The 18,002-nt window shown below is 50.2% G+C and overlaps 1 protein-coding gene across 2 annotated transcripts in view; it reads left to right on the top strand.

Annotated features, from left to right (window-relative positions):
- Positions 1 to 18,002, top strand: part of QRICH1 (glutamine rich 1) — a 75,003-nt gene that overhangs the window by 32,162 nt on the left and 24,839 nt on the right. For both annotated transcript variants that reach the window (XM_075321480.1, XM_075321481.1), the window contains 2 exons: positions 16,993 to 17,164; positions 17,581 to 17,735. In XM_075321480.1, the coding sequence (XP_075177595.1) occupies positions 16,993 to 17,164; positions 17,581 to 17,735 (327 nt within the window). The remainder of the gene's footprint in view (positions 1 to 16,992; positions 17,165 to 17,580; positions 17,736 to 18,002) is intronic.

An 18,002-nucleotide genomic window follows, 5' to 3' on the forward strand; every position in this document is an offset into this window, starting at 1 on the left:
ACCTGCTTTTTTTTTCTTTTTTTTTTTTTTTTTTTTTTCTTCTTCTCATTGAAAGCAAGCCTAGATTTTGAAAATGGCTAGAAATTGGAGTTGAAGATATAATTGCAAATGCTTCACTTGGATATTTAAAGGGAACCTGTCAGCAGAAATTTCACCTTAAACCTAACAGATTCCCCCTCTGCAGCTCCTGGGCTGCATTCTAGAAAGGTCCCTGTTATTATAGTGCCCCCTTTCTGACCCAAAAAAAGAGTTTTTATATCGAGGTACCTTTTTGGCTTCTGATTCTCTAAATGTGTCACGGGGGCGGGCTGCCTGATGGCCGTTATTCTGCCCCCTGTTCTTGTATGCCGCCCCCATCGCCGATTTCTATACTTCTGGACGCCGCCCACTGCTCCAGCCATCCCCGCGCATGCCCAGTGCTCATCTCTCGTGGATGAGCACTGTGCCCAGTGTCACCGGTGGTGACGTGCGCGCAGGGTTTAGATTATGGGCGGTGCTGTGATGTTAATTACCAAGCAACCGCCCATAATCGCGGGACCGCGCATTCCCCCTCGGCCTGCTTCTTTCTGCGCAAGCGCGCTGCAGCTGAACTCCTCCTGATCGGTGTAGTCACTGCTCCGCGCTCCTCCCATCTATTTCCTGCCTCAGGGCAAGATGGGAAGGAGGTGACGTGAGTTCAGCTGCAGCGCGCTTGCGCAGAAAGCAGGCCGAGGGGGAATGCGCGGTCCCGCGATTATGGGCGGTTGCTTGGTAATTAACATCACAGCACCGCCCATAATCTAAACCCTGCGCGCACGACACCACTGGTGACACTGGGCACAGTGCTCATCCACGAGAGATGAGCACTGGGCATGCGCGGGGATGGCTGGAGCAGTGGGCGGTGTCCAGAAGTATAGAAATCGGCGATGGGGGCGGCATACAGGACCAGGGGGCAGAATAACGGCCATCAGGCAGCCCGCCCCGTGACACATTTAGAGAATCAGAAGCCAAAAAGGTACCTCGATATAAACTCTTTTTTTGGGTCAGAAAGGGGGCACTATAATAACAGGGACCTTTCTAGAATGCAGCCCAGGAGCTGCAGAGGGGGAATCTAATCTGTTAGGTTTTAGTCGAAATTTCTGCTGACAGGTTCCCTTTAAGTCTTATTATATGACCCCATGTGGTGTGGCCAGGAATGGACCGAGCCTCACAAGTGCATCCACCTCCCCATTCCCTCAGGGCTGTTCACCTCTTGATGTTATAAATGGCCCCATATGGGACAACACCTTCCTTTTAAGAGCAGTGCCTTTATATTGTACTAACATTTGCATGACCTATAGTCGTCTAGTCATATTCCTACTGGTTTTGATAAAAAAAAAAAAAAAATGTAAATTGCATTTTTATTTTCTATGAATTATATGTGGGATGCATAATAGAAAATGATCACATTAAAGTGTTTTGAGTGATTGTTACAGCATGTACAGGGCCAACCCAGCGGTCGTGTAACATTACCATAATGACATACAGGTTGGTACAATGATTTGCAGAAAGTATTGCCTTAAGGAATAGTGTTCGCAATGTCTAATTATGATCTATGAATCATTTTCTGACTATTCTGATCGCAGCCTAGCACACCCACACAAATACTGTAGAGGACATGACTGACGACAAGCCCTGGAAATCCGGTACATGAAATGTATCTCCATAAATGTTACCGCTATGAGCTCATACAGATCTGTGCTGGGGAAACAAGGGTTCTGAGTGGTGTTGTGAAGAGATGAGCGGCCCTGTGTGTGCAGTGTAGCCACTTATCTTTATTGTAACAAGACATGTCCTAATCTGATCTGTAGGCACACACTTTCCTTTAAGGGTGCTTTACATGCTGCGACATCGCTAGCGATCTCGTTAGCGATGTGACACGCTAGATCACAGATGCGATCTGCCGAGATTGCACATAGGTCATTTTATAGCGCCGGTCGCATGTGCAATCTAGCGTGTCACATCGCTAACTAGATCGCTAGCGATGTCGCAGCGTGTAAAGCACCCTTTACAGCCTAGATAATAAGTGCTATTGCAGGGCCACTGAAGGTAACCAATTGCCCTCTGTCTACGGTAATATGGCCACCCATATCCTAAGGCTATGTGCGCACAGTTTTTTTTGACGCTGTGTTTTTGTGTGGTTTTGGCTGCTAAAACCGCACAAAAACGCATAAAATCGCACCCGCGGCAAAAACGCGCAAAAAAGGCACCGGTTAAAAATGCATGCGTTTTTTTACCTGCGTTTTTCTGCATTTTTCAATGCATTGCATGGGGGAAAAACGCAGGAAAGAATTGACATGTCCATTTTTTTTTTTTTTTTTTTTTTTTTTTTTTTTTTTAAAAAACCTCAGTGCTGACAGAAAAAATGAAAACTCATAGATTTTGCTGTGGAAGCAAAGTCATGCAGTTTTGAGAAAAAAAAACGCCGCAAAAAATGCACTGTGCGCACATAGCCTATCTCTGTCAACTTTACAGTTTAAAGGGGCAGTATCGCGTTTTTTTCTTTTTGTATTAAAAATAGTGATTCTGAAATCAAGTATTTCTAATACAAAATGAAAATTGCAGCTTATTTACTTTTTCTGTTATTCTAATTTTACTGTATGCACTGGGGGCCATGTTGGATTTCTGTGTGTGTAACGACAGTTACACACTCCTTTATGGCAGCCCCTGTGCATAGAGAATAGTGGTCGCCATCCGACCCTATGTTTAACGTTACAGTGGGTGTGTGCTGTGACCTGGATGCGCCCCCTGGGCTGTCCAGATCACAGCAGAGGGAGGAGTTCAGCCGCCATCATCGTGGAGCTCACAGCGTGTGCTGTTTGCTCCACTTCACCCCTGTCAACCGCCGGGATGTGTGAGTACAGGCCGCCTCCCCTCCCCTGCCCTCGTTACCGATGACACCGCCTCCCTCCGCTCTCCCCATCACTTCGCTCTCCTCAGCCCCCGCTAGTGCCGCCCCTCCCCCTCGCCGTTCCCGTCTCCGATGACACTTTCTCCCTCCGCTCTCCCCAGCCACCGCTCTGCTCGCCGCTGCTGTGTATGTGTGTGCCCTTGCCCCACTGCATGCGAGTACCGCCGCTGATGCGGTCTGCACGGCTGTGTATTATCCTCTCCTGTTTCATACTATCTGCTGAGCCGTGTATCTAATCCTCTCTTGGGTGATACACAGCTCAGCAGACCGCATCACCCAGGACAGGATTAGATACACGGTTGTGCACACAGCATCACCCAGGACAGGATTAGATACACAGCTCAGCAGACAGTATCATCTAATCCTGTCCTGGGTGATGCTGTATGCACGGCCGTGTATCTAATCCTGTCCTGGTTGATGCGGTCTGCACGGCCGTGTATCTAATCCTGTCCTGGGTGATGCTGTGTGCACGGCCGTGTATCTAATCCTGTCCTGGGTGATACGGTCTGCTGAGCTGTGTATCTAATCCTCTCTTGGGTGATACACAGCTCAGCAGACCGCATCACCCAGGACAGGATTAGATACACGGCCGTGCACACAGCATCACCCAGGACAGGATTAGATACACAGCTCAGCAGACAGTATCTAATCCTGTCCTGGGTGATACTGTCTGCTGAGCTGTGTATCTAATCCTGTCCTGGGTGATGCTGTATGCACGGCCGTGTATCTAATCCTGTCCTGGTTGATGCGGTCTGCACGGCCGTGTATCTAATCCTGTCCTGGGTGATGCTGTGTGCACGGCCGTGTATCTAATCCTGTCCTGGGTGATACTGTCTGCTGAGCTGTGTATCTAATCCTCTCTTGGGTGATACACAGCTCAGCAGACCGCATCACCCAGGACAGGATTAGATACACGGCCGTGCACACAGCATCACCCAGGACAGGATTAGATACACAGCTCAGCAGACAGTATCTAATCCTGTCCTGGGTGATACTGTCTGCTGAGCTGTGTATCTAATCCTGTCCTGGGTGATGCTGTATGCACGGCCGTGTATCTAATCCTGTCCTGGTTGATGCGGTCTGCACGGCCGTGTATCTAATCCTGTCCTGGTTGATGCGGTCTGCACGGCCGTGTATCTAATCCTGTCCTGGGTGATGCTGTGTGCACGGCCGTGTATCTAATCCTGTCCTGGGTGATGCTGTGTGCACGGCCGTGTATCTAATCCTCTCCTGGGTGATGCTGTGTGCACGGCCGTGTATCTAATCCTCTCCTGGGTGATGCTGTGTGCACGGCCGTGTATCTAATCCTCTCCTGGGTGATGCTGTGTGCACGGCCGTGTATCTAATCCTATCCTGTGTGATACAGTCTGCTGAGAACGTGTATCTAATCCTGTCCTGTGTGATACTCCTGCTGTCCTTGGTGACACTTTAGACATTTCTGGTCACCAACAAAATGGCTGTGCACTGTGTCCCTACATGTCATTCTCTGTTATCCTTTGGAAACACTCAGATTGGGAGGTGGAGGCGTGCCACCACACACAGGAGAGCAGACTCCGCCCACTTTACTGCAAGCTGTAACATGAGCTTTTTCCTACAGTGGGATTTCTGTAGGATTTCAGAAGCTGCTCCCCCTAGTGTTTAATAGTGGAAACAGTGGAAAATATTAAACTTTTTAATTTTTTTTTTACATTTTGCTCAATTAAAAAAAGAAAATAATATTTAAACAAAACATTAAAAAAATATTACTTTACATTTTTTCAGGTATTTAATTTTTCTTTTTTTCTGACGATACAGTCCCTTTAACACTTTACCACCTCCCCAAAAGTGAGAAGGGGGAAATGCTAAAATTTGACCCCTCCCTCGAGCAACAAATTGTTTGGTGCTCATGTAACACCCTTTTCCTGGGACAATGCAAATACAGTGGAACCTCGCTTAACGAGTAACCCAGTTAGCGAGAATTTCGCTGAACAAGCAATGCTTGCTGTACATTTGTAACTCTGTTTACGAAAAAGCTTTGCTGTACGAGCAAAATACTCACCGAACACACTTCCGGTTCCGTACATCCACCGCGCTCTGACCTGCTCTTGCAGTCCACACAAACACACACAGACAAACACGCGCGCTCTCATTTCTTTATCGTTCCTTTGGGAGACCCAGACCATGGGGTGTTTAGCTTCTGCCTCCGGAGGACACACAAAGTACTACACTTAAAAGTGTAGCTCCTCCCTCTGATCTTATACACCCCCTGGTGAGCAGACCCAGCCAGTTTATCGCTTTGTGTTCAGGAGGCATACATCCACACATGCATTCTCATATGATTTTTCTCCTTTGGAATGAGATTGAAGAAGTGCGGGTCCACGTCTGGACCCCCGGCATGTCCCTTCTCACCCCACTGTGTCGGCGGTGTTGTTAAGGTTGATTTCCAAGGCTGGAGCCTTACATGCCGTGCTCCTTCACCATCCCTCCTGGGCTCTGGCTTGAAGTGGCAGCCAACACGGTTTCCCTGCCTGGCAGGAGACCGGTCTCCATCCGCAGCCCTTCAGGACCCTGCTGGATCGGAGCACTCATCCCCAGCGTCTCAGCAGCTAAGTACCTGAGACGTTTATATTTTGGGGGTCCCTGTGCTTTATTGTTGTGGGAGAGTGTGCTGAGTGTGTTTTATGACATTTCAGGCCGGTTCTCTGGCTGTCGCCCGAGAACCGCGCCGATGGTGCCTGCGCGTCGGCCGCGCCGCTCAAATTTAGGCCCCGGCTTTGCCGGAGGCCTAGTTTCTGTTCTCTGCCCTCACATGTCATTCATGCAGAGGGACAGGCTCGGCTCCTCCCGGCGGCCGTTCTGCACAGGGGAGGGACACTCCCCACTGCTGTGCGTGTCTCCTCCCCTGTAGGTCTCTGGCCCTCCAGATCCCGCTCTCACAGCAAGTCCCGCCCCCTCTCTTCGCTCCGGCGGCCATTTTCTCAGACAGAGTTCACTCGGCGCTGGTCTGCACTCTGCATCCCTGCTGAGGTGCTGTGCTTGGGGGTCCGGGCTTCGGGATCTGGAGGGCACACAACACCGCTCCAGCGGTCTGGTAAGCCACAACCGGTCTCCGGTTGTAGACCTCTGTATATACTCTCTGGGGTTCATTCTCTGGCAGAGCCCCCACTCCAGCAGCATGTCTCACACGAGGAGCAAGGCTCCAAAGCTGTATTCAGTATGCGCTGCATGTAAGCTCCTACTGCCTGAACCGAGCACCTTCCCACATTGTGATGTCTGCGCTAACTTGGCGGTGCCACAGCCTGCAGTCTCACCCCCAGTGGTCTCTCAGGCTGCTCCTGCTCCTGTGGCTGAACCCCCGGCTTGGGTAGAATCCTTTTCTAGGTCTATCTCCCAGTCTTTTGCTGAGTCCATGGGACTTCTGTCCAGGACTTTGAATATGCATCAGCCTCCTTCACAGGGTGCCCCTACTGCTATGGGTCCCTTAGGTTCGGAGCTCACAGAGGATTCATTATCAGGGCCCAGACCCCGTCCTCCTTAGAAGAGACGCAGGGTTCCCTCTCCCTCCTCCTCCCGTGGCTCTGATTCCAGAGCTGATTCGCAGGATGAGGAGGATGCCTTTACAGGGGGCTCGGAGGCTAACTCCATGTACCCCATTGATCTTTCCGAGGGTGACTCAGATCTTAGTGACTTGATTGCTTCCATTAATTCTGTGCTGGACCTCAATCCGCCAGTATCAGAGGAGCAACCCTCTCTGGCAGAAAAGCACCAGTTTACCTCGCCTAAGAGAGCAAAGAGTGTGTTCTTAAACCACTCCAGTTTTCAGACCGCTGTGACCAAACCCAGGGCCTGTCCTGACAAACGCTTCCCAAAGCGTGGTTCTGATGACCGTTTTCCCTTTCCACCTGAGGTGGTCAAGGAGTGGGCTCAGTCCCCAAAGGTAGACCCTCCGGTGTCTAGGCTCTCAGCTCGGACTGTTGTGTCGGTGGCTGACGGCACCTCCCTTAAGGATTCCACGGACCGTCAGATTGACCTTCTGGCCAAATCCGTGTATGAAGCGGCGGGGGCCGCGTTTTCCCCGACTTTTGCAGCAGTGTGGGCTCTCAAAGCCATCTCTGCTTCTCTAGAGGAGATGCATTCCCTCACCAGGGAACCTATGCCCGAAATGGATGCCTTAAAGAAGTTGTCCAGTTACCAAAACTGTTTTTTTTTTTTTTCTGATAAATCTTGCTAATATGTGCCCCTCAACACATCTATTATGTTTTTTCAGCAAAATTACCTTTCATTGTGCACTAGCAGCACACGGTCATTGCTGGCTCCAGCTCTGATGGGGTTAATCTCTCCTCTGACTTCCTGTGTTCAGTTCCTACAAGTCCCAGAATTCTTTGTGGCTTTAGGGCGGTGTCTGGCTTATCTAACACACCCATTGTGTCTAATACACCCACTCTGCTCCCACCCAAACCCTCCTCCCAGCCTCTTCCCAGTGGATGTGCACTCAGAGAAATCACAGATACAGCAGCTCTGCACAGCGAGGGGAAGAAAGTGTGTGCGCGTGTATATACAGTGTGTGTGCGCGTATATACAGTGTGTGTGCGCGTATATACAGTGTGTGTGCGTATATACAGTGTGTGTGTGTATATACAGTGTGTGAGTGAGTGTGTATGTGAGTGTGTATGTCATACTCACCTGTATGCAGGGTCCGGGTGCCATGCTTGCTTCCAGCCCCTGTCTCGGTACCGCCGCTTCGGCTGTGTGCAGTCTCCCCGGTGCATGCACGAAGCTTGCAGGACCTGGCCGTGGATCACCTGATGCAGTCACCTGACGCATCAGCTGATCGTAGTCTCGCCGGCTTTTTCTTGCCCGGCCGGCTATCAGCTGATCCTGCCGTCAGGGGACTTCATCAGCTGATAGCCGGCAGCTCCTGCAGTGATGGGCCAGGATCAGACTCCGCTCCAGGAGCTGCCGGTCATCAGCACAGACGTGAGTATTTATTTATTTATTTTTTTTTTTTGCACTGATGCATCTGCTGAGTGTATAATCGGCTTTTATACAATCAGCTGATGTATGATGTGATTCACATCCTTTATCCTGACACATCATCTGATCGCTTTGCCTTCCTTCCAGCAAACCGATCAGATGATATTGGATCCGGATTGGACGGCGCGGGACCCTGACCCAGGATTACTGCGGAGGGGGGTTTATTTCAATAAAGATGGAGTCACTAATTGTGTTGTGTTTTATTTCTAATAAAAATATTTTTCTGTGTGTTGTGTTTTTCTTTTTTTCTTATCATTACTAGAAATTCATGGTGGCCATGTCTAATATTGGCGTGACACCATGAATTTCGGGCTTAGGGCTAGCTGATAATATACAGCTAGTCCTAACTCCATTATTACCCGGCTAGCCACCCGGCATCAGGGCAGCTGGAAGAGTTGGATACAGCGCCAGAAGATGGCGCTTCTATGAAAGCGCCATTTTCTGGGGTGGCTGCGGACTGCAATTCGCAGTGGGGGTGCCCAGAAAGCTTGGGCACCCTGCACTGTGGATTCCAATCCCCAGCTGCCTAGTTGTACCCGGCTGGACACCAAAATTAGGCGAAGCTCACGTCATTTTTTTTTTAAATTATTTCATGAAATTCATGAAATAATTAAAAAAAAAAAAAGGGCTTCTCTATATTTTTGGTTCCCAGCCGAGTACAACTAGGCAGCTGGGGGTTGGGGGCAGCCCGTACCTGCCTGCTGTACCCGGCTAGCATACAAAAATATGGCGAAGCCCGCGTCATTTTTTTTTTTCTTTTTGGGTAAAAAACTGCATACAGTCCTGGATGGAGGATGCTGAGCCTTGTAGTTCTGCAGCTGCTGTCTGCTCTCCTGCATACAATGAACATTTTGAATAAGGAAATGACATCAGACCTTTTTTATTTTTTTCATCAACAATCTTTAATGGCATTGTGCACTGATTAAAAACGCAGTGAGCAAAAATGAAGCAAAAAAGGCACCAAATCGCGGCAAAAACGTGACATGCAGCATCCGGTCACCTGCACTACAAGTGCCAGAGTGGAGAAAGATAGTGACATGCAGCACACTATGTGTCAGAGCAGAGCATGTCACTGTCTCCACTCCGCTGACCTCACAGCCCGTACACGCTGCAATGGATGTAGGGGGACACAGAACAAGTAATCGGCCGACACTGGAGTCATCTGATTACTTGGGATGAATGAGAAGTAAAATGCTCTGGTGCTCGATGGGCGAAGCCCATGCCGTTTTTTTAAAAAAAAAATTAATTAAAATAAAAAAAAAAAAATCACATTGTTTGTGGGCTCCCGCTGCATTTTCTGTTGCTAAGGGTAACCAAAGCAGCTACTGGCTGCTAGCCCCCGCTGCTTGGTGTTACTTTCACTGGCAATAGAAATGCAGGGAAGCATTTTTTTTTTTTTTATAAAGGTTTTTCCCTGAAAACGTTTTTAAGAAAATGACGTGGGCTTCGCCATATTTTTGTATGCTAGCCAGGTACAGCAGGCAGCTACGGGCTGCCCCCAACCCCCAGCTGCCTAGTTGTACCCGGCTGGGAACCAAAAATATAGAGAAGCCCTTTTTTTTTTTTTTTTTTTATTTCATGAATTTCATGAAATAATTAAAAAAAAAAAATGACATGGGCTTCGCCGAATTTTGGAGTCCAGCCAGGTACAACTAGGCAGCTGGGGATTGGAATCCGCAGTGAAGGGTGCCCAAACTTTCTGGGCCCCCCGCTGCGAATTGCAGTCCACAGCCGCCCCAGAAAATGGCGCTTTTATAGAAGCGCCATCTTCTGGCGCTGTATCCAACTCTTCCAGTGGCCCTGGTGGCAGGTGGCACGCTGGGTAATAAGGGGTTAATACCAGCTATGTTTTACCCGCTGGTATAAAGCCCGAGATTCTAAATGTCAGGCCAAGGTTGACCTGGCCATTAAGAATCTCCAATAAAGGGTTAAAAAAAAAAAGACCACACAGAGAAAAATACTTTATTAGAAATAAATACACAGACACAGTAGGGACTCCATGTTTATTACTCCCTCTCACCCCTCCACGATGGAGAGATTTCTGTACTGACCATGCCAGGAGAGAGCGAGGGAAAAGAGAGCGAGCGAGGGGGGGGGAGGAAAAGAAAGCGAGCGGGGGGGGGGGGGGGAAAGCGAGCGAGGGGGGAGGAAAAGAGAGCGAGGGGGGAGGAAAAGAGAGCGAGGGGGGAGGAAAAGAGAGCGAGGGGGGAGGAAAAGAGAGCGCGGGGGGAGGAAAAGAGAGCGCGGGGGGAGGAAAAGAGAGCGCAGGGGGGAGGAAAAGAGAGCGCAGGGGGGAGGAAAAGAGAGCGCAGGGGGGAGGAAAAGAGAGCGCAGGGGGGAGGAAAAGAGAGCGCAGGGGGGAGGAAAAGAGAGCGCAGGGGGGAGGAAAAGAGAGCGCAGGGGGGAGGAAAAGAGAGCGAGGGGGGAGGAAAAGAGAGCGCAGGGGGGAGGAAAAGAGAGCGCAGGGGGGAGGAAAAGAGAGCGAGGGAAAAGAGAGGGGAGGGGAGCGAGGGAAAAGAGAGGGGAGGGGAGAGAGGGATAAGAGGGGAGAGAGGGATAAGAGGGGGGCAGAGAAGAGGGGGAAGAGGGGAGGGGGAGAAGAGTGGGGGGAGAGAAGAGAGTGGGGAAAGAACAGGGGGGGGGGGCAGAGGTGCTCTGTCACCAACTGTCTCCACTCTGTGACTTGTGGTGCAGGTGACAGTGCAGACAGTTGGTCCCATGCAGCAGGACAGATGGCAGAGCACAGCGGTGACATGCCTGCCAGTGTCTTGCTGCTGGGAGGAGCAGATGATCACACTGCCCGACACCGGCCGCTCTCCTGACATCGCAGCAGAGCGGGCGGGTGGACAGTGTGAGCACATACTTACGTGCAGGGGGGGATTCAGCTAAAGACCCCCCCTGTACTGCACCCTGGCGCCCCGTGTCTCAGCCTCTCTGCAGGACGCGGCTCCACAGTGACGTCCTCCGGCTCCTCCCCTCGATGCTGGGCTGTGACGTGCGGTAGTCACCGCCCACAGCCCTGTCACTCAATCTGAGTGGCGCCGGCATCCTGTGACGTACCCGTCTTGTTTGAGAGCCCGGAAATGCCGGGACGTCAGAGGATGCCGGCGGCCACAGCTCCAGGGGGTCATGTGACTGGCACTGAGCGTGCAGGATAGCGCCGCTCAGTGCCAGAACTGGAAACAGAAGGCAATGGAGAAGACGCCTAGAAAGGTAAGTAGAGCTCATACAGAAAATAAAAAAATGGGTGAACCACCCCTTTAACTTCCCAAGCTTCGGCTTTTTCATCTTATGCCATGTCTTCCATGCTGGAGGCTTCTCACCGCACTGTGGTGGCTTCGGCTAATTCCCTCACTATCCGCAGGATCTTGTGGCTTCGAGAGTGGAAGGCAGATGCTTCTTCTAAGGGTGGAAACACATCTATGCGAGTAAAATTGGTCCGACTGGGCTGAAAAATACTCGGCTGATTTTAGTTCATGTTAGGTGCGAGTGCAACGCAAGTGCGATGCTTTTTGCTCTCGTGTGTGTTGCGATTGCGATGCTAGTTTCATGCAACATCTTAATTAGAAAAAAGCTATTACACATGTGTCATTTAATTAACCTATGGGAATGTGCTGTCACATTCATCTAATGTGCGAAGTTACTGCCACACTCGCAAATGTGAACGGTGGTGCGCGTGTGTGATGCTACTTTTAATCCCCTTCCATAGGAAATCATTGGGACAAATGGTGCGAGAAACTCGCAAAAAAGCAGCATGCTGCGATTTTTTTCTCGGTCCGATTTGGACTGAGAAAAAAAATCGCAGATGAGAGCTGAATCATTGACTAACATGTGTCCGATTTCAATGCGAGTTTTTCTCGCATTGCTCTACTGCAAGAAACTCGCAAGTGAGAAGCAGCCCTAAGAAGTACCTTGCTGGACTCCCTTTTGCTGGGTTCCGGCTGTTCGGAGAACAGCTGGATGAAATCATTAAGGAAGTTACTGGCGGGAAGAGTACTTCCATGCCACAAACCAAAACCAGGAAACCTGCCCAGGGTAGGAATCAGTCGAGGTTTTGCGCCTTTCGTTCCTCCAACTGGTCGTCCTCTAAGCCCTCGGCCTCGTCCGCTAACTCAGCCAAGGACCAGAAATCCAACTGGCGCCCAAAAGCGCGTCCACAGAAGACCACAGGAGGTGCTGCCACTAAGGCAGCCTCCTCATGACTCTCTGCCCGCTCCGGCGACGTCCTTAGTCGGTGGCAGGCTCTCCCACTTTGGCGACGCTTGGTTTCAACACGTCTCCGATCAGTGGGTGCGGGATATCATCTCCCACGGCTACAGGATAGAATTATCTTCCAGCCCGCCAAACAGATTTTTTTTCTCTCAACTCCCCCCTGCTCCAAGGCTGCCGCCTTCTCGCAGGCCGTGGCAGCCTTGCAGGCCAATGGAGTAATTGTACCGGTTCCCGCCCGGGAATGGTTCAGAGGTTTCTACTCAAATCTCTTCCTAGTTCCCAAAAAGGACGGTACCTTCCGGCCCATCCTGGATCTCAAGCTTCTCAACAAGCATGTTCAGGTGCGGCACTTTCGCATGGAATCTCTGCGATCAGTCATTGCCTCAATGACCCAAGGGGATTTCCTGGCGTCCATCGACATCAGAGATGCCTATCTGCATGTGCCAATTGCAGTTTCACACCAGCGTTAGCTACGTTTTGCAATAGGAGAGGATCATTTCCAATTCGTGGCTCTCCCCTTCGGGTTAGCCACGGCTCCTCGGGTATTCACCAAGGTCATGGCAGCAGTGATTGCGGTTCTGCACCTCCAGGGGTTGGCAGTGATTCCTTACCTGGATGACCTTCTAGTCAAGGCTTCATCCAGCGCAGACTGTCAGCGGAGTGTCTCGCTCACTCTCTCCACCCTAGCTCAATTCGGGTGGCTGGTCAATCTTCCCAAATCCACTCTGACTCCGACCCAGAGTCTCACGTACCTAGGGATGCAGTTCGAGACTTTGCCGGCACTTGTGAAGTTGCCCTTAGTCAAACAGCAGTCCCTCCAGCTAGCGGTGCGCTCTCTGCTGAGGCCCCGCCGTTATACCCTCAGGCGTCTGATGCAGGTGCTGGGTCAAATGGTGGCGTCCATGGAGGCTGTTCCCTTTGCCCAGTTCCATCTGCGTCCTCTGCAGCTGGACATTCTCCGCTGTTGGGACAAGCGGCCTTCCTCCTTACAGAGGTTAGTGGCTCTGTCGCCACGGACCAGGAGCTCTCTTCAGTGGTGGCTTCGGCCCCTCTCCCTGTCCCAGGGGCGCTCCTTCCTGGCTCCGTCCTGGGTGATTCTCACCACGGATGCCAGCCTATCCGGCTGGGGAGCGGTATGTCTCCACCACAGAGCGCTGGGCACTTGGACTCCGTCCGAGTCAGCCCTTTCAATCAATGTGCTGGAAACCAGAGCCGTGCTTCTAGCTCTCCTAGCTTTTCACCACCTGTTGGCGGGCAGGCACATTCGAGTCCAGTCAGACAACGCGACAGCGGTTGCCTACATCAATCACCAAGGCGGGACACGCAGCCGCCTGGCAATGTTGGAGGTCCAACGCATCCTTCAATGGGCGGAGGACTCCAAGTCCACCATATCCGCAGTCCACATCCCAGGTGTGGAAAACTGGGAGGCAGATTATCTCAGCCGTCAAACCGTGGACGGTGGCGAGTGGTCCCTGCACCCGGCAGTGTTTCAGTCAATCTGCCGCAAATGGGGCACTCCGGACGTGGACCTAATGGCATCCCGTCACAACAACAAAGTTCCTGTTTACGTGGCCCGCTCCCACGATCCTCAGGCATTCGCCGCGGACGCTCTGGTTCAAGACTGGTCCCAGTTTCGTCTGTCCTACGTGTTTCCCCCTCTAGCTCTCTTGCCCAGAGTCCTGCGCAAGATCAGAATGGAGGGCCGTCGAGTCATCCTCATTGCACCGGACTGGCCCAGGCGAGCTTGGTATCCAGACCTGCTCCATCTGTCCGTAGAGGTGCCGTGGCATCTCCCGGACCGTCCAGACCTTCTCTCGCAATGTCCGTTTTTCCGCCCGAATTCTGCGGCTCTCAAATTGACGGCGTGGCTCTTGAGTCCTGGATTTTGACGGCTTCTGGTATTCCTCCTGAAGTCATCTCCACTATGACTCGGGCCCGTAAGTCTTCCTCCGCCAAGATCTATCACAGGACTTGGAAAATGTTCCTGTCCTGGTGTCGCTCTACCGACCATCCTCCTTGGCCATTCTCCTTGCCGACCTTTCTGTCTTTTCTACAGTCCGGTCTGCAGCTAGGACTGTCCCTCAACTCTCTCAAGGGACAAGTCTCAGCTCTGTCAGTTCTGTTCCAGCGGCGTCTCGCTCGGCTGGCTCAGGTCCGCACCTTCATGCAAGGCGCGTCTCACATCATTCCGCCTTACCGGCGGCCCTTGGATCCCTGGGACCTTAACTTGGTTCTCACGGTTTTGTAGAAACCCCCCCGTTGAGCCTCTTAGGGAGGTTTCTTTGTATCGTCTTTCACAGAAAGTGGCCTTTCTAGTTGCCATTACTTCCCTCAGGAGAGTCTCTGATTTGGCTGCGCTCTCTTCGGAGTCACCTTTTTTAGTTTTCCATCAAGACAAGGTGGTTCTCCGTCCGACTCCGGACTTTCTTCCTAAGGTGGTCTCTCCTTTCCACCTTAACCAAGACATTACCTTACCTTCCTTTTGTGCGGCTCCTGTTCATCGCTTTGAAAAAGCGCTGCATACTCTGGATCTGGTGCGTGCTCTCCGGATCTATGTGTCTCGCACCGCTGCACTTAGGCGGTGCACTTCTCTTTTTGCGCTAACCACAGGTCGGCGCAAGGGCCTTTCTGCGTCTAAGCCGACCTTAGCCCGTTGGATTAGATCGACCATTTCGGACGCCTACCAGAGTACTCGGGTGCCTCCCCCGCCGGGGATCAAGGCACACTCGACCAGAGCTGTCGGTGCCTTTTGGGCTTTCAGGCACCAGGCTACGGCTCAACAAGTCTGTCAGGCTGCCACTTGGACTAGCCTGCACACCTTTTCGAAGCACTACCAAGTGCATGCTCATGCTTCGGCAGATGCGAGCTTGGGCAGACGCATCCTTCAGGCGGCTGTCGCCCATTTGTGAAGTTAGGTTCTGCCTACTTCTCAGTTTTTCTGTTTATTTCCACCCATGGACAGCTTTGGAACGTCCCATGGTCTGGGTCTCCCAAAGGAAAGATAAAGAAAAAGAGAATTTTGTTACTTACCGTAAATTCTTTTTCTTATAGTTCTGTATTGGGAGACCCAGCTCCCTCCCTGTTGGCAGTTCTTGTTCCGTGTGTTATCACCGGCTATTGTCATGGACAGAGTCTCCGGTTGTTCCGGCTCTTGTTCTGTTCTACTTGTGGGTGGCTGTTCTCCTTCAGCTTTTGCACTAAACTGGCTAGGACTGGCTACCAGGGGGTGTATAAGCTCAGAGGGAGGAGCTACACTTTTAAGTGTAGTACTTTGTGTGTCCTCCGGAGGCAGAAGCTAAACACCCATGGTCTGGGTCTCCCAATACGGAACTATAAGAAAAAGAATTTACGGTAAGTAAACAAAATTCTCTTTAATATGCTCACCTCCCTCGCCGGCTTCCTGGAACTTGTAGTTCGCCTGTACAAGATGTGTATCTGGTAACCATTGCGACCGATGCCGGACCTTCTGCTCCCAGCGCGCTGACGTCGAGGCTGCCTTTGAGTAGTGGCTGATAGGGGAAGGTCCACCCTCGTCGCGAGGCTTGCCGATACACATCCTGTAGCAGCCAACTACAAGAACCATGAGGCTGGCGATGGAACGGAAGATTCACATATGCTCACCTTACCTTCCGTCCCATCGCCGACCTCATGGTTCTTGTAGTTGGCTGCTACAGGATGTGTATCCGGTAACCATCGCGACGAGGGAGGAACTTCCCCTGTCAGACGCTTCTCAAAAGCGGCTCCTGCCTTTGACGTCAGTGCGCTGGTAGCGGAAGCTCCGGCATCGGTCGCATGGTTACCCAATACACATCTTGTACGGGCGAACTAAAAGTTCCAGGAAGCCGGCGAGGGAACGGAAGGTAAGGTGAGCATAATGTGTGTGTTTGTGCGTGTGTTGGATGGGACATTTAACAAGTCGTGGAACGAGTTGTCTGCATTGCAGTGATTTCCTATGGGAAATCTTGCTCTGCTGAATGAGTAACTTGGTTAACAAGCAAACTCCCAGAACGGATTGATCTCGGTAACCAAGGTTCCACTGTAGTATCTAAATGAACAATTGCTAATGATTTGTCCTTGCACGGAGTGCAAGTGTACAAAATGGGAAAAAATGTGCAGCCCACAATATTTTGGCTTATTTACGGTATGTTAGTAACGAGAAACAGACTGAAATTTGTGGAAAAAATACCTCATCAATTTTGAACTTGTTCTGCTTTTGTTTTAAATTATTTTATATTTTGATTGCGTTATTTCTCTATTTATCTTCCCCTTCTCCCTCAGGGGACTTGAACCTGTTTGATTGCATATACTGCAGTAGTTTGGCATTGCAGTATATAGTAGCTGAGCTTCAGATGATTACCATGATGGAAGCCTTTTTTTTAGCAGGCCCCTACATGCAATGGTGGCCAATCGATCTCCTGGAATCGCATGGATGGGGGATCAAAGTATTAAAATGCCACTGTGAGCTTGGCATAGGCATTTAAATAGTTAAACTGCAGTGATCACAATCCGTGCTGGTTACTGCTGGCTGTGTATTCTTCGCCTGTGCTGAGATAGCCGATGTCTGACATCTCTGGTGGCAGCATATCTGACCAGGAACAAAAATAGGATATGCTGGATTCTTATCTTCCCTGACCTCTGTCGGGGGCCCTCACACATTATAGTTTTGGCCTGAACCCTTTGATTTCGGTGGGTTTGCCCAACATACGCCTTACGTGTATGCAAACATTTAAGTGTTCGGTGCAGCGATTTTTTTTTCCACATGCAAACATGATACTAAAATTTTATTTTATTTTATTTATTTTTATTTTTTTTTGTTTTGTCCCCCCCCCCCCCTTCAGTCTCAACCAATTCAGGTTGCAGAGGTTGAGCCACCCCCTCACCCCTCCCCTGAACTGATGCTGCCAAATGTACTGAAACCAGAAGAAGGATTGGAAGTATGGAAAAACTGGGCTCAGACAAAGAACGCCGAACTGGATAAAGACTCGCAACACAGACTGGCACCAATAGGACGTATGTATGGACACTAGGGAGGATACCTCTAGTACTGTTGATATAAGGAATGTGGCTGTGCTAAATGTTATGTCCTTCTCATTATTGGAGTATATCTTCCCCCAACCCCCCCCCAATAACACCTTCAAGACCAAACTGTATAAAAAATATTTCATGGCATCATCAATGCACTTTTTTTTTTTTTTTTTTGCTTCACTCTCTTCTATCCATTACAGAGCTAGTTAAGTGTATGTAATGTGAGGATCTGTGTAATTGCAGACCATAATCAGTGAGTCACCCTCCCCCCCCCCCCCCTTTCCAAAATTACCTGTTCAGACAAGCTCCGATGTAATTAAATAGTGCCGGGCAGTAAGACGTATTCTGGTATCGCTGCTTGACCAGGTACGACAATGGGCTCATTATATGTCTCTTTCCAGGACGCCAGCTCTTGAGGTTTCAGGAGGATCTGATATCTTCAGCAGTTGCAGAGCTGAACTATGGATTATGTCTTATGACAAAAGAATCTCGCAATGGTGAAGGAGAACCCTATGACCCGGACGTACTCTACTATATTTTCCTTTGTATTCAGAAGGTGGGTAAAATATATTTTTTATTTATTTATTTTTTACAGTGTTTGTGCTGCAACCTAAGGGGATATTAATGCAATTTGTGTTTTTGTTTTTTTTAATTTTTTTTTTAATTTTTTTTTTAACCCCTTCACGACTGCGGGCAGTAAAGTTACGTCCTATTTTTACGTGACTTAGGCTAAGTTCACACATCCTGTGTTTTGCATCAGTCACAATCCGTAGCCTTGAGGAATTACGGAATCCTGCAAAATATTTTGCAGGAATCCTGTATT

Source organism: Anomaloglossus baeobatrachus, chromosome 8 (assembly GCF_048569485.1).
Source record: "Anomaloglossus baeobatrachus isolate aAnoBae1 chromosome 8, aAnoBae1.hap1, whole genome shotgun sequence".
NCBI lineage: Eukaryota > Metazoa > Chordata > Amphibia > Anura > Aromobatidae > Anomaloglossus > Anomaloglossus baeobatrachus.